The 13,124-nt window shown below is 40.6% G+C and overlaps 1 protein-coding gene across 1 annotated transcript in view; it reads left to right on the top strand.

Annotated features, from left to right (window-relative positions):
- AIG1 (androgen induced 1) overlaps positions 1 to 12,796 on the top strand; it is a 129,147-nt gene extending 116,351 nt beyond the window's left edge. Inside the window, exons 5-6 of the mRNA XM_062640828.1 lie at positions 8,830 to 8,993; positions 12,131 to 12,796. Of these exons, the coding sequence (XP_062496812.1) occupies positions 8,830 to 8,993; positions 12,131 to 12,168 (202 nt within the window). The 3' untranslated portion in view covers positions 12,169 to 12,796. The remainder of the gene's footprint in view (positions 1 to 8,829; positions 8,994 to 12,130) is intronic.
- The last annotated feature ends 328 nt before the right edge of the window (positions 12,797 to 13,124 follow it).

Raw genomic sequence — 13,124 nt, 5'->3', positions numbered from 1 at the left:
AAGTGAGGTAAAACTAGAGAGAGGAACACAGGCTCAAGGCAGTACTGTCATACTGTTTCAGTGGTCGCACGAAAGAGAGGCCATTCTTCACACGCATCCATACATACTGAGTGATCATAAAATGCTAGTAACACAGCTGCAGTAGGGTGCTGTCTCCCAGGACAACAGTCATACTCTGCCATTTGCTTTTATAAACATACACATGCTTCTTAAATAATAGAAATATTTGTAATTGTAGGATAAGGACAACCTCATGCAAAAAGGCACTTTGTGATTCCTTTAGGAGAAAGTTGTTACGTTTTTTTAACCCATACATAAAAATGCCTGAGATATTTCCTAGCCTTCCTCTGAAGGGTGCTTAGAGACGGGTTGGCAGAGTTACTATACCTGTGATCTGACCTCCTGTGGCAGATCCTGTTTTCTCAGAATTATGTGAGTAAACACATGCAGTAGTACTCAGTAGGAATAGAAGGTGGAAATGATCCAGTTCTGGAAGTGAAATAAAACAGAAGTGTCTTAAAATCTTTCAAGAATCTGTTACAGTATCAGTGTGACATTCATGTGGCTTGATCCAGTATCAGTGTGACATTCATGTGGCTTGATCCTGCCTACTACAGTGCATCTACATCCCAACATCCCACAGCTGCAAGTACAAGGTAAAAGGAAATTGTAGGACAAGTAAAGCAGGGGAACAGATTCTGCGTTAAGAAATCAACTACTAAGCAAATAGCCAGCCTATGATCATCTCCCTTTGCTTTTGCTGTTTATTGGTTTTGGCTACACATGCCTGATTTCCAAAATGGATAAGGCTACACTCAAGTGACTCGCCTTCCAAGTTGTGACTTCTCTGAAACTGGTCAGAGACAACTGCTTACTCAGCCTAAAGGTCATCTTGCTAAATTGTTCGCTTGCAGCTCATTTCTCCTTCTACTCTTATGAAAGAAAATGTTTAGGGAAGACTGGAGGCAGACACAAGCTATGCTGCGCCATCATCTGTAAGATGTGCATGTCTTCAGCCAGCAGGTGTTATTGAAGCCTCTATCCAAGATTTGTTTGAGGCTGCAAGCCAAATCTTGGCTCGATGGTATCAATACAATATATCTCATATTCACAGATTAGGAAAATCTACCAGAAAGTATGAAAAGTGAGAGATCTTTCATCCCCTACTTTTCACAGCTCAGGTCCACTATCCTACTGCTAAGTGACAACATGAAGGTAGAGGCCTTTTACTTAGTTCAGATTTGCTGCCCTTGTTGGTGTAGCGTTTAGACCCTCCATGCACATTGCATTAAAATGAGACTACACCTGCAAATGACCTAGTTACATACAGGCTGACAGAACTTCCTCCCTTTGTACTTTTGGTTGTCCATGGGTCCCCTGCTGGGGCTTAGTCCTTGGGTTATGTTTTTTTTTACCTAGAAGTTACAGATCTGCCACTTGAGATTTGTTCTTCTCCCTACGTCATTTTTTCCCTCAGCATAAGTGCTTTCACTGCAACTCTCTAAGTATAAACTCTAAGCAGCTGCTCATCAGATATTTTCTATTTTGCCCTTGAATTTCGAACTCTCTCCCCACCCTCAGCTGAAACCTTGTTACCATGCTACATGATTTATGTATCATGCCACACTTTGTACTGTGAAGGAGCACACAGGAAGATATTGTTAAGTTTGCTTCTTTTAATGCATTTTTTTCAGTTCCAAGCAGAGGGGACTTTCTATCTTATTTCATATGTGACTGAACCTTTCATGTATGAAAGAGATGGTGGAATAGCAAGCTTGTATTATATATATTAGATAAATGAGGAAAGAGTCAAACAGTTCTGAATAGAATCACTGAAGTTGGAAGAATGTAGCTAAATAACTTTGTATCCCCTGAGTATTTTTCAGAGGCATGTTATCTGAGAAGCATCCTCATCTGAGCAAAACCTTCTATCAAGAGAGCGTTAGAGTAGGCACGCTTAGCTCGTGCACTCCCTGGAGGGGGGAGCTCTCCCTTGCGTTTAAGGAACTGTGCCCAGGAAGAGCATTCCCAAACTTGCATTGCCTGTTGCACACCATACATGGACTTTCAGGATCCAGGCCATGGGATAAGACAGGAATGGCCAATTGGCTTTATTTAGCGTGGCTTGAAAAGGTCACAATTTGCACTGAATTTTTAAATCTAGGCAGTGCTAAGAAAACCCAAAAGCTTGCCAGTACTACCAGAAAATACTGCCAATGGGTGTATGGGGTTCGTTGTCAAGGAACAGAAAAGAACCAGAAATGTGTTGCTCCTTGTAATAAGAATGACCTCATGGTAACTAATATCAGAGCCTAATATGTCCCTAAAATAAACTGAGACAAATACGTTTATTTAAAATGGTTTTCTTGTTCCCTCTGCTTTTGAGTGCTTGAGCATGCCAAAAAACCAGACCCAAAGAACCTGACTCCACTGCGCTAATCATGTTTTTCTCCCAAACACGTAGCTGGGCTACGTGTTTGGGAGCAAAAGACTTGATCTGCTCTCTTGTTGCTATCTCAAATCCACAAGGAGCTGCCTTCACATGTGCCAAGCTTGGACTTGATTCATTCATTCCTTCAATAAATCTATTTAAAGAGCTTAGGTACCTTTAAACTTTCATTTGAAAATAAGTTTCTCCTGAAATGACTTTAGGAGAGTTCTGTAGATTTGCTGAAGGAGAGCGTGTAGATGGGGTAATTTGCTGAATTCTTCTTTGCACAAGTTTAAGAAAGGAATGTACACTGAGAATTTGGAATTAACTTGAGATAGATGCTGTCAGCCTTGCTGTAGATTTCCACTTGTGATTCTCCATAGAAGGAGAGGAAGATCAGAAAGAGCAAACACTGGCAAAGGGATAAGGGTGCAGACTGCTAGGACAAACCTCGACACTCAGAAGAGAGAGGTGAAGAGTTACAGTGTGAAACTTGGTGGGAATTGACAGGCTTATCAATAAAGAGGGGCAGGACTGAGAAACCAGAAGGATTTCTGAGGTTGCTGGTGCCAATGGAGCAGGAGAGACACATCAAGGCTGTGCCTAAGTGTGCTGAGGGTCTGTATGTACGTGGGGAGGAAGTCATGAATGCTTTTGGAAGCAAGCATTGGGAACAGAAGTTCAATAGAGATCACAGGGATCGGTGGTTGGGGAAAAACAAGTGAGAAGTCCTTGGGGCAGGCAAAAGAGTTTAAATAGGACCATGCATTAAAAGAGAAATGGGTAAGGAAATGTGCAGCTTAAAAGCTGACATCATGTAAGTGGGAAAAGATGGGAGGAAAGAGACAGACAGGCTGATGGGAGATGTGAGTGACAGATGAGACAATGCAGAGGAGGAGGAAGGAGCTGGAGCCAGAGCTACTGAGAACAGGAAAGAGTAGGAAGAAGTAGAAGCAGCAGAAATAGGCCGGGAGAAGATTAGCATCCCCTGTACCTGACCCAGAAGGAAGATGTGAGCGCAGAAGTGCTTTCAGCAAGAGAAGGCTGCATGGATCCTCAGCCTGTTAGGTCAGACATAGGCATTATGGACTGATATATTCTGGCTCCCCTCCACCTCCACATCCACAAATGTTTCAGTCAAAGCAACAGTACAATCACAGATGACATGCATGGATAATATATTCTCACTTACTTGTGCAGCTCCTTAAAATATAGCTCAAGAAGGCATAGCAACCATTACTATATTTAAAATGAAATACTGTTTATCAGAATAGATGAATTTCAAAGATGACAACACCTTGTAGCAAATCTTCTGAGTTTCTATCATTCTAGCTACCTGGATATAAACACAAATTTCTGCTAAGCTTTGTTCATCCCAGAGTATGGCAGCACCATATCATGCTGAGTATGTTTTGCATGTGACATTGTTTGCAGCTGCAGTTTTCCAGGAGTCATCTTCTGACTGCATAAGCCACTCCACACTAGGAGCGCTGTTCTACAACCTATGTATTGTTCAGGACCACACAGATAGTGAAGTATCCAGCATAAGAAACTGGAACAAGAGGCGATAATTGCTGTTATTTCCTGACTGATGACTATTTATTGAACTAATCTTTTAGTCTTTAAAATTTCTAAATGATGCACATTCCTGGTTTAGGTGATTTAGGCCTGGTTGGCTGGTATCATAAAAAGCCCAGCATCTTAATGAGGCTGAGATATTAATAATTCTGATTGGCTGCAGAACAAGCTGTCCCCTGGGGTTTCCTGGGGGAGGGAAGGAAAAAAAAAACCAGAAGGATTTATGAAAATGTGCCTCACATCAGTCAGTGTAAGAAACCAAAAGTAGAATGGATTTAGTATGGGTCATTGTGCTCCTGCCTCTGAAGGCACAGGATTGATCCCTACTCTGTGAACACAGATGATTTGTTCATTGAAGTTTTGAATGACTCAGCTACTGTAAGCCAGTCACCTCCTCTGGAAGACATTCCACAATTGGATAGTTCTGGGTAAAGTTCTCACTTTCTGCAGAAAAGGAAGAGATGCTAGGAAAGATCTTGTAAATGCATAGAAAATGCCCATGTTCTGTTGTTTGGTAGACACAATGTGAAATGGCTTAGGATTTGTTTGGGACTGAAGGGTCAGCCTTCCTTACCACTAGTTACTGGAAACAGCACAGAAAATGCAGGAAAAGATTTGCTGCTGCAAGAAGTAACCAGAAAGGAACTGTCATCGAGGTCATATCCATAGAGTAGTCATATCCAGGCTCTAACTAATGGCTAATGTCAGATTCTTCAGGAGAAGATTTAGCAGGCCATTTTGGAATAACCAGCCTGCAAGGGAAATTTTCTTAAAAAACCTATGTCAAAAAGTAGATGTTTGGATCCTTCAGTCTTGATTGTTTATATACCATGCACTCTTTGCACTTAAGCATGACTGAACACATTCTTGTACACGTGCTTGTACAGTCTCCTGACTTCAGAAGCTTGCTAGAGTTGCATTATATGGCAGAGAGTAGTGGACTAAGTAGACTTTCAAACTTGTATACTTGAAAACTTTTTTGAATATCCTGATTTCAGAGATGTATTGCTGAAAGATAGGGTACAGCATTCCAGAGGTTGATTAGGTATCATTCAGAAAGGTATTTCCATTATCAGATACGATTTTTTTGTTTGAGTTCTGTTGAAGTGCTCTTCTGTTATAAGGACGAGCACTGGGAGCTCTTCACATTTTATGACATGTGCTGTTATTCTGTGTCCTGTCATTCACTGCTCTTGAAAAGTTACACAGCCCTCATTTTATAGTTTCTGTTTCCAGAACATATACTACTGATTGCTGTTTGGCTGTGGACTTTGTTGAAGGACTCAACTTGGGCAGGAAATGGGGGGAGACTCTGAGTTCAGACCGCAACTTCATACTGTGATGCCTGTGCAAGTATATTCAGTCTTGCAGCTGAGAGCAGCCATCATGAAGGAGCAGCCATTTTCTGCAACATCTCCTATTGAAAAATCTTTTGGGTGTCATGGTTATCCACCATTATACACACATGTTGAGCTTGCTTCTACGAGGACTAAGTTGTACACATGCTGTTGTAACAGCTTCATTACTCAAAGTGACAGGTAGAGCACACATAAACCACAAGGTTCCAATAACTCCAATACAGAAGATGTATAGCCAAAGAATAAATGTACTTGTATCTTCTCTGCATAGTTTTTGATAGGAGAGATACATTTGATAGGAGAGATACACAGCATCTACTGTATTCTAGAAGTGAAAAACAAAGTCAAACATTACAAAGCCAAATTTTTGACAGACTTGTTAAAAAGAAGCAATATTGTGTGTTTTCAAATAGCTTTTTCTGATTTCTACACCAACTGGTTGAAAACTTCTGAAATCACCACTTCTTTTCACACACATTTTGATCTGAATACAATGTGTGAATATTTTCATTCCTATTTTTTTTACGAGTTCTAACAAATGGCTAAATGAGCTCAATGACCTCTAACACATGAATCTTTGAAAACACATGGCTATATCATCTACGTGGGCTGCCGTGGTACCCAAACACAGGGAGGTTCGAATTAATTTTACCTTCTCAAAAGTAGACGATCCAGTTTTAGCTTAAAGTTTTCCTCCTCCGTTTATTTTTATCTAAGAGACCCATTTTTTATACCTGTTCAATAACAGGGTCTTAAATTGGATCTAGATTAGCACTCCTAAGTAAATCTTAATTCATGCTCTCTTGTGCTTATTTAATAATGAGGTTGGACAGGAATAATGACTACTAGAATTGCAGCTTTGAAGGCATTCATTAACATCAGTAATTGGCAATATTTTCTGGAAGCTTTATGCCTACGGTTGATCAGCCCTTTATTGTGCAGCATCAAGATGATAGCTTGTATTGAAGCAGGAACAAACCCACTAAGAAAGGCCATCAGGTGAGGTTTCCATGGCAGCAGTCATCCCTTTGCTGCTCCCATTTGTGGTAAAGACAATACAGGAATAGTCAGTGTGTCACTGCTCAGTGGAAAAGAAGGCTAATATTACTCCATCCCAATGTAGCGAGCTATGTGGTAAAGCCCATTTTAAGAAAGATCAGGGTGGCTGATCAGGTGGGTTTGTGACTGTTGTCTCCTGAGTGGCACTCAGTACCTCTTGTTCTCAAAGCATGAGTTCCTATGGTGTGGCAGCACTGGGGACAGGCATACAACAGATTCAGCGACCGCATGAGCAGTATCACCCAGCAATGAATGAGCTCCTGTGCTGGGTGGGCAACAGAGAGCAGAGTGCATAAGCTGAACTCAGAGACTCTGAACTAACCAGAGATGACTGACATTCAGAAGCTCCTCAGTGACTCATCGGGTGGATTTAGAAAATACTTCCTCTTTCCATCATAAATGCGTTCTAGTCAATGCAGCTCCTGCTTGGTTCATGAAGGTGACTATATAGGTGCAGTTTAGAAGGTTCCTTAAAAAAAGTCCCTCTGTAAAGGTGTTCTATAGTGCTGGACACTTCTCATCACACCAGAGAAAATAAGTGAAAAAGAAGACCTGGCTTTTCTTCAAGCTTTTTTCTTGGAGCTTGTTTTTCACAGAATGATCATGAAACGGAACTGAAAACATTAGGCAATAACAGGCTCTCCCTGCTAAGCCAGCCTGGGAGTAGAGGACATCCCGTTACCTTCTATCTAACTGTCCCACCTTTTTCTTTGATCAAGAGGAACTTGGTGTCCCATTACCATGGGTTATGCAGGAATCCTTTATTTTTTCAGATACTTTTATCTTGTCAGGTTAATTCTGGCATAGAAGAATGTGGAAAATAACTGTAAAGTACAGAGTTTATTTTCCATATGTGAACTCATTTGGAGAAAGGGTTTTAATCTGTAGTTAGATCATGCAGATTAATTTACTGACACATGTAGATTCCTACATGAAATGTCCAACTTTGGACACTGTTTGGCTGTAATAAAAGCTTTTCTAGGGGGGAGGGAAGCTATGACAACCATGTCCATTTCCAGAGCGATGGAGAATTGTTAAACAGGGATTCTGTTCTGTGTGACAGGTATTTATGATAACAGTTTGGGTGGAATTCTGTGTCTCTGCCCTCAGGAGCCTGTGACTGTTGATCTAAAGATCAAAAGTCTTCCTTAAACAAATAGAACTATTATCAAGTGAAGCAAATCTTACAGACATGGAAATCCCCATCAATAATAGTCTGTGCAGCTGCTGAGTCTTCTCTACCTGTGCTTCACTGTGAGCTTCTCTCTCAAACTGCCAGGTCGGAAAGGAAGAGATTTACATTCCTGAAGAGAGCCCAGCAGCTCATGGGCCCAGCCTGTCTCCACTAAGCACTTTTCTCGATTATCCTCTGTGATGTTTGCTCAGTTGTTTGGCAGCATTTGCCTTTCTTAGCTTCCACCTACTGGAATGTATGGACTCTCTCTGCTCCCTCTTACTTCACTACCACTCGCCACATATCAAACACAAAAAGGTCTCAGCACAAAAGCTATCCCTTCAGAGGATACAGGTGTCCACTGCAGAAACCACATACCTGGAGCACATCTTCAGGCTGCACAGTAAAGCTGACACTGTCTCTTTGGTTAGTGTACCAACAGTCTGCCCTGTAGCTGATTGCTAAAAATCTCTATGCCACCCGGAAACCACTATCATTGCTTTGCCTTTACTGTGTAGTGAGTTTGGAGCTGAGCAGAATTTCACTGATGAGGTGATTTCTTTTTTTGTTGTTTTTGGGGGTTTTTTTATGTTTATCATACCTAGAGAAAAAATCATTAGATCACAAATGATACCAGGTAACTGAAAGAAAAGGAGAAGCAACCTAAAACACAGGTGCTGGAGACGTTATTCTCTGAAAGAGAAGCTGAACCATGTTTCTGGCAAACCCCAAAACTCTCATGCACTTGCCAGGTGTAGCAAGGAGAAGACACAGAAACACAAATGTGTACAAAATGAAAGAAGGATGCTGCAGAAAGCAGAGTTGGGTTGTGTGGGAGAGCCTAGAGTGCACTGAATGCTGTTTGGATAAAGAACCTGCTTGGAACAGAGGTGCTGCAGTTTCCATGCTGCCCCAGGAAACAGGGGTGTGCGTTCCTCATAAATACAAACGCACCAAGGAAATACCTGCCCTCATCAGAATATGAAAGTTGACCATGTGCTCGTGCAAAATTTAAAACAAGGCAGTAAGAATGTGGGAAGTCAGTTACGGTTTCATAGTTCATGATGTCTGTTCCTGGTAGATGTCATCCTGGTGCTCCAGTTCAGTTCAGACTTGCAGTTCTTTCAGATAATTGCTTTTCAGGTTGCACTAGCCAAGCCTATAGCCCAAGCTAGTTCTGAAAAACAGGTCTGTAAGAGTCAGTACTTGTTATTTTCATTTTGTTTCAGGGTGTGCTGGATTCACCACGTCACAGGAGTGTGGGTGTACCCACTTCTTGATCACCTCAGTCCAGGTGTCAAAGTAGTATTTTTTGCAGCCGTTACTGTAATAATTAACATGTTCTACTTGGTGGGAGAGGTCTTGAACAACTACATCTGGGATACCCAAAAATGTGAGTATTGTATTAGAAATATTAACTTACGAAATACACCATCAAGGCTTGCGTATGCTCCCCTGGAAGTCAAGAAGGTTTTAAGCTGGCTAAAACAAAGGGGAGTGACAGAAGTTCCACTGAAATGTCTTGCTTGCTTGCTTGCTTGCTCTTAAAAGCAGATGGATGAATGGAATAGCTGCTGGGAAGCCTGGTGAGTTATGAATATATATTCTTTTATTTAACTTCCAATACTAATTAAAGAGCTGACGGCAATTATCTGAGAGGTTTGCAACCCACTTGGTTTGCAACCCACTTATTAGATGATGAACCCATTAGGTGCAGCTAGAATAAAGTATTGTTCTGTGGGAATGCTGTTAACAGTAAGCTTAAACTTTGAAATAAAAATACATCGGTTTAGTATTTTCAGGTATAAAGTGTTTTCTGCTTATAAATTTACTCAAGGAAAATGAATATGTTCATGTCAGTAGAATAAGAATGAATGATCACCTTTGTGCAGGGTAAACATAACTGTGCAGACTATATTATCTACCCTGCTTAGGCAACCCATTGCTGAGAAGAGGAAAAGGGAAAATAAGACAAACACAGGATTAGAAGGAGGTTCCTTTAATCTATGAAAGATGTTTTTCATTTATCAAATTGCCTTAAATAAGCAAACAACATTCATCATCGTCACAGTCGCAAATCACAACTGGAGTGAAATCCATGCTCTGTAGGAATTCTGTCACTGCATTGCTTGGCCTGTAACATATTGGGACCATATGAACAGCCTGTATCCCCTTTTGGAAAACTTAGTGTGCACTGATTAATACACCATAAATTCATATGGTAGTTTACTGTGCAGGTAACTTTTTTAACAAGTCCTCCAGTACCAGGTAGAACTTAATGTTAGATGGTGGTTGAGTGTTTACTTAAAGTATGTTAAGCAGTTTTACTTAAAGACTTGTGAACTATCTTTTTATTTTTTCTCTAGAACCAGCAACCATTGGCCACAGTATTCAAGCATGGTTCCAGTCCTTAGTTTGATGTCACATTCACATCCATTTAACATACTTCAGTTAATTCAGGAAAGAAGTTTCTAAAAAATGGCAGCCACAAGGAATAATAATTTCACTTGACATAAGTCCTGTATGAAGAATAATAATGTGGGAAGGAGTCACATGTTCTTACCAAGTCCACAAATAACAAATGTTGGGAGATCTCCATGCATAACGAAATCCCTGGTTCTTGTGGCACTCCGCCCTAGAGGAGCTATTGTCAATCAGGTCATTCTTCCAAACTCTTCCAGGATTCTCTGTGGCCACCTTATCTTCTCCATGATTGCCTTGATTTCGTTAAAGTATATTGATCCAAAGTCCTCCAAAGCTGAAGCACTTGCAAACCAGAAAATGCCAGGAGCCACCTGCTGCTTTGCTGTGCTTGAAACGCTTTGTGTAAACCTAACCTGAAGCATACAGCAGGCACGCCACAAGCAGCAGAGATGTAAAATAATGCCAGACTGTCACTATGTGAGACTTGGGAAAATATTATTTGAAAATCAGACATTTAAAAGGGGCTTTTGAGCAGTAAGCTTGCAAATCAAAGCAGCCTGCCATGAGATTTCTGGGGCAAGAGTGGGTTGTTTGGGGTTTGGAGTTTTTACTTTTCCTCAGGAGATGCATTAAATAAAACCTCACTACTGACAAGATGATTTGCAGTTAGTTTTCCCGAGTTAAACCACAAACATGGCAGGCAAGGAAAAATTTGCCCTTTGTACAAGCCAGTGTCTGTCTACAGTTTTGAAGGTATCTGCTTTCCTGCTTATCTATTTGATGCATCTGCAGTAGAGTGCTAGAAGAAAGGAAAGAGGCTCCTTTTAAAAGGCAAATAAAGTAGCTCATTTAAAACTACTGGAAAAGTACCTTCCAGCAGAAAGCAGAAGACTCGAGATTGGCTCTGGAGCAGCCTTGTAAACCCACTGTAATATTTTAGACCCAGCCTCTTGTTTTGGTTAAACCTTAAGCTGTGGCTCGCCCATTACACTGGTTTGCCAGCAGCACCCAGGACCATTGTACTTGGACTGCTGGCAGTGTCAGACCCGTTTGTTTCCATGTTTCTTCTTTCAGCAAGGCAGCTTTGCAGTTGTGGTTTCTAGCTGCAGATGGGTCTTACTGTTTCCCATATGGGAATTAATTAACTGGTTTTAAAGTGACTTTCAGTGTATCTGCCATCTATGAATATATTGCATTAGCAGGTGATCTTAGTTGTTGCTGGATTTTCCTCTCAGCATTCTCAAAAATTGCTGCTCTTCTGCCTTCGGTACCCATAACTCTTTCTTTTCTAGCATGTATCAGGCCTGAAAACCTCCAAAAGAAATGTTTGTATTTGAGATGTCTGGCAGAGAGGGCTTAGTGAGAAGAACAATGCTTCTGTCAGATACCAGTAGTAATTTATTGTCCAGGAACAGGCATATGAAATAGCTGAATCTTTCTGTTGCCAGAAAAAACACCATCTGCTGCCCAGCCCAGACTTCACTCAGCATAGGAAAGAGGCAAGTCCTGCAGCAAAGATAAGTTCATTAAGGAGCCGTACACTCAGCTTAGCCCTCCTAATTCTACATGGCTATTGCAAGAAGAGAGGAACCCTATCAACAGTAATTGATTCTTTATTCCTGTACTCTCCAAAAACGGAGATGTACTTGCAAATATTTAAATATCCAGTGTTGAAATGGAGGGGTCTTAAAGCTGCTGAATTTTGAAACACAGTTTTAAAAACTTGCTTTCAAAGAAAGTCAGCTGCTCAGCTTCAGGTAATAAAATGTTACCTAGTTTGCTTGTAAGCAGGGAAGGTGAGGGAACTAACTATTCCCAGCCCCTGCAACTGTCAAAGGCTGAGCCTGCATCAGGGGGTTAGGGTGATTTGAAAATGGTCTGGCAGGAGGGAGGATTGAGCAGTTCATGACTGGACAACCACTGCCATCAGGTGTGCAGATGCTCTTTTCGTTCACAGCAGGTGTGGTAACACATGCGAGCAAGTAGGCGAGAAACAAGTGCAATAAAGGCAAAAGAAAGATTAATGCATTAGAAGAACCTCTGTAAGTAAACTCTTCTTTTTTATTAATTGAGAGTTTTTAAAAGCTGTTCTCCATATGTTTTCAGGTATTGAAGAAGGAAAAGAAAAGCCAAAATTGGACTGAAAAACAGAGGCAACATGGAGCATTGTTTACGGCTTCACAGAAGATTTCTCATCACCAACAGAGGTTGGCATGGAGAGGAATCTTTTGGAAAGGAGGAAGTTTAACAGGCAGTCTGCTCAGTACAAGGATATTTGGGGGTTTTATATGGAGGGAAAATGATTTTAGCTAAGAATAATAATGTTTCAACATCATTCCTATGTCTCCATTCTTGCATGTAACATGCACATATAAGATGTATATTTATCTCCATGGCACTCATGTGAATTCCTTGCATCAAATAAGTCATTAAATCATAAAATCATTAAATTTTTTCACTTCGAGCAAGAAGAACAATGAATCCATCTGTATTTCTTGAGAAAAGCTTAACCAGATAGTTCTAATGTGGGGAAACAAAACAATATATATTTCAAAATACAGTGTAAAAATACGGTAGAAGTTAATTGCATGAATGTATCCAAAGAAGAATTCAATCTGATGGAAATATTAATGTAACACTATGTAACAGCTGCCTTAAATCAGTGATGTTAATTTTTTGAGACCATTGAAATCTTATTTGCAGTGTTAGACTATCTGAATATGATGCAGCTTTTCTTAAATAGGCCTAAATAAAGATCAGATTATCCCAGCATTTCTGTTTCTTCATGCTGATTCTTGAAATTATGGGTGGATTGGTGTCATTTGAATGATGTATTTTCAGATTTTCCAGTGTTGACTGTAGATGATAGTATTTCGACATGAGGGGTTTTTTTTCTTATTTTCCCAGTACAAGACCTTTCAAGCCATAAGTTCTCAGTAGATGGGCTGAGCCATTAGTGTTGTACCAGAGACAGCATTTAAGCCTTGCTTCAGGAAGGCGTGTAAGCAAATGTTTAAACACATGTCTGTTTGAAGAATTCAGGTGCAAAACAATAGCCATAGTTTAACAGTTGACAGAATTCTGTTTAATTATCCAACAA

This window comes from Pezoporus occidentalis, unplaced genomic scaffold, assembly GCF_034315485.1.
Source record: "Pezoporus occidentalis ecotype Australia unplaced genomic scaffold, CSIRO_AGI_Poc_V1 ctg67, whole genome shotgun sequence".
NCBI classification, from domain to species: domain Eukaryota; kingdom Metazoa; phylum Chordata; class Aves; order Psittaciformes; family Psittacidae; genus Pezoporus; species Pezoporus occidentalis.
This window is presented reverse-complemented; position numbering and strand designations above follow the sequence as displayed.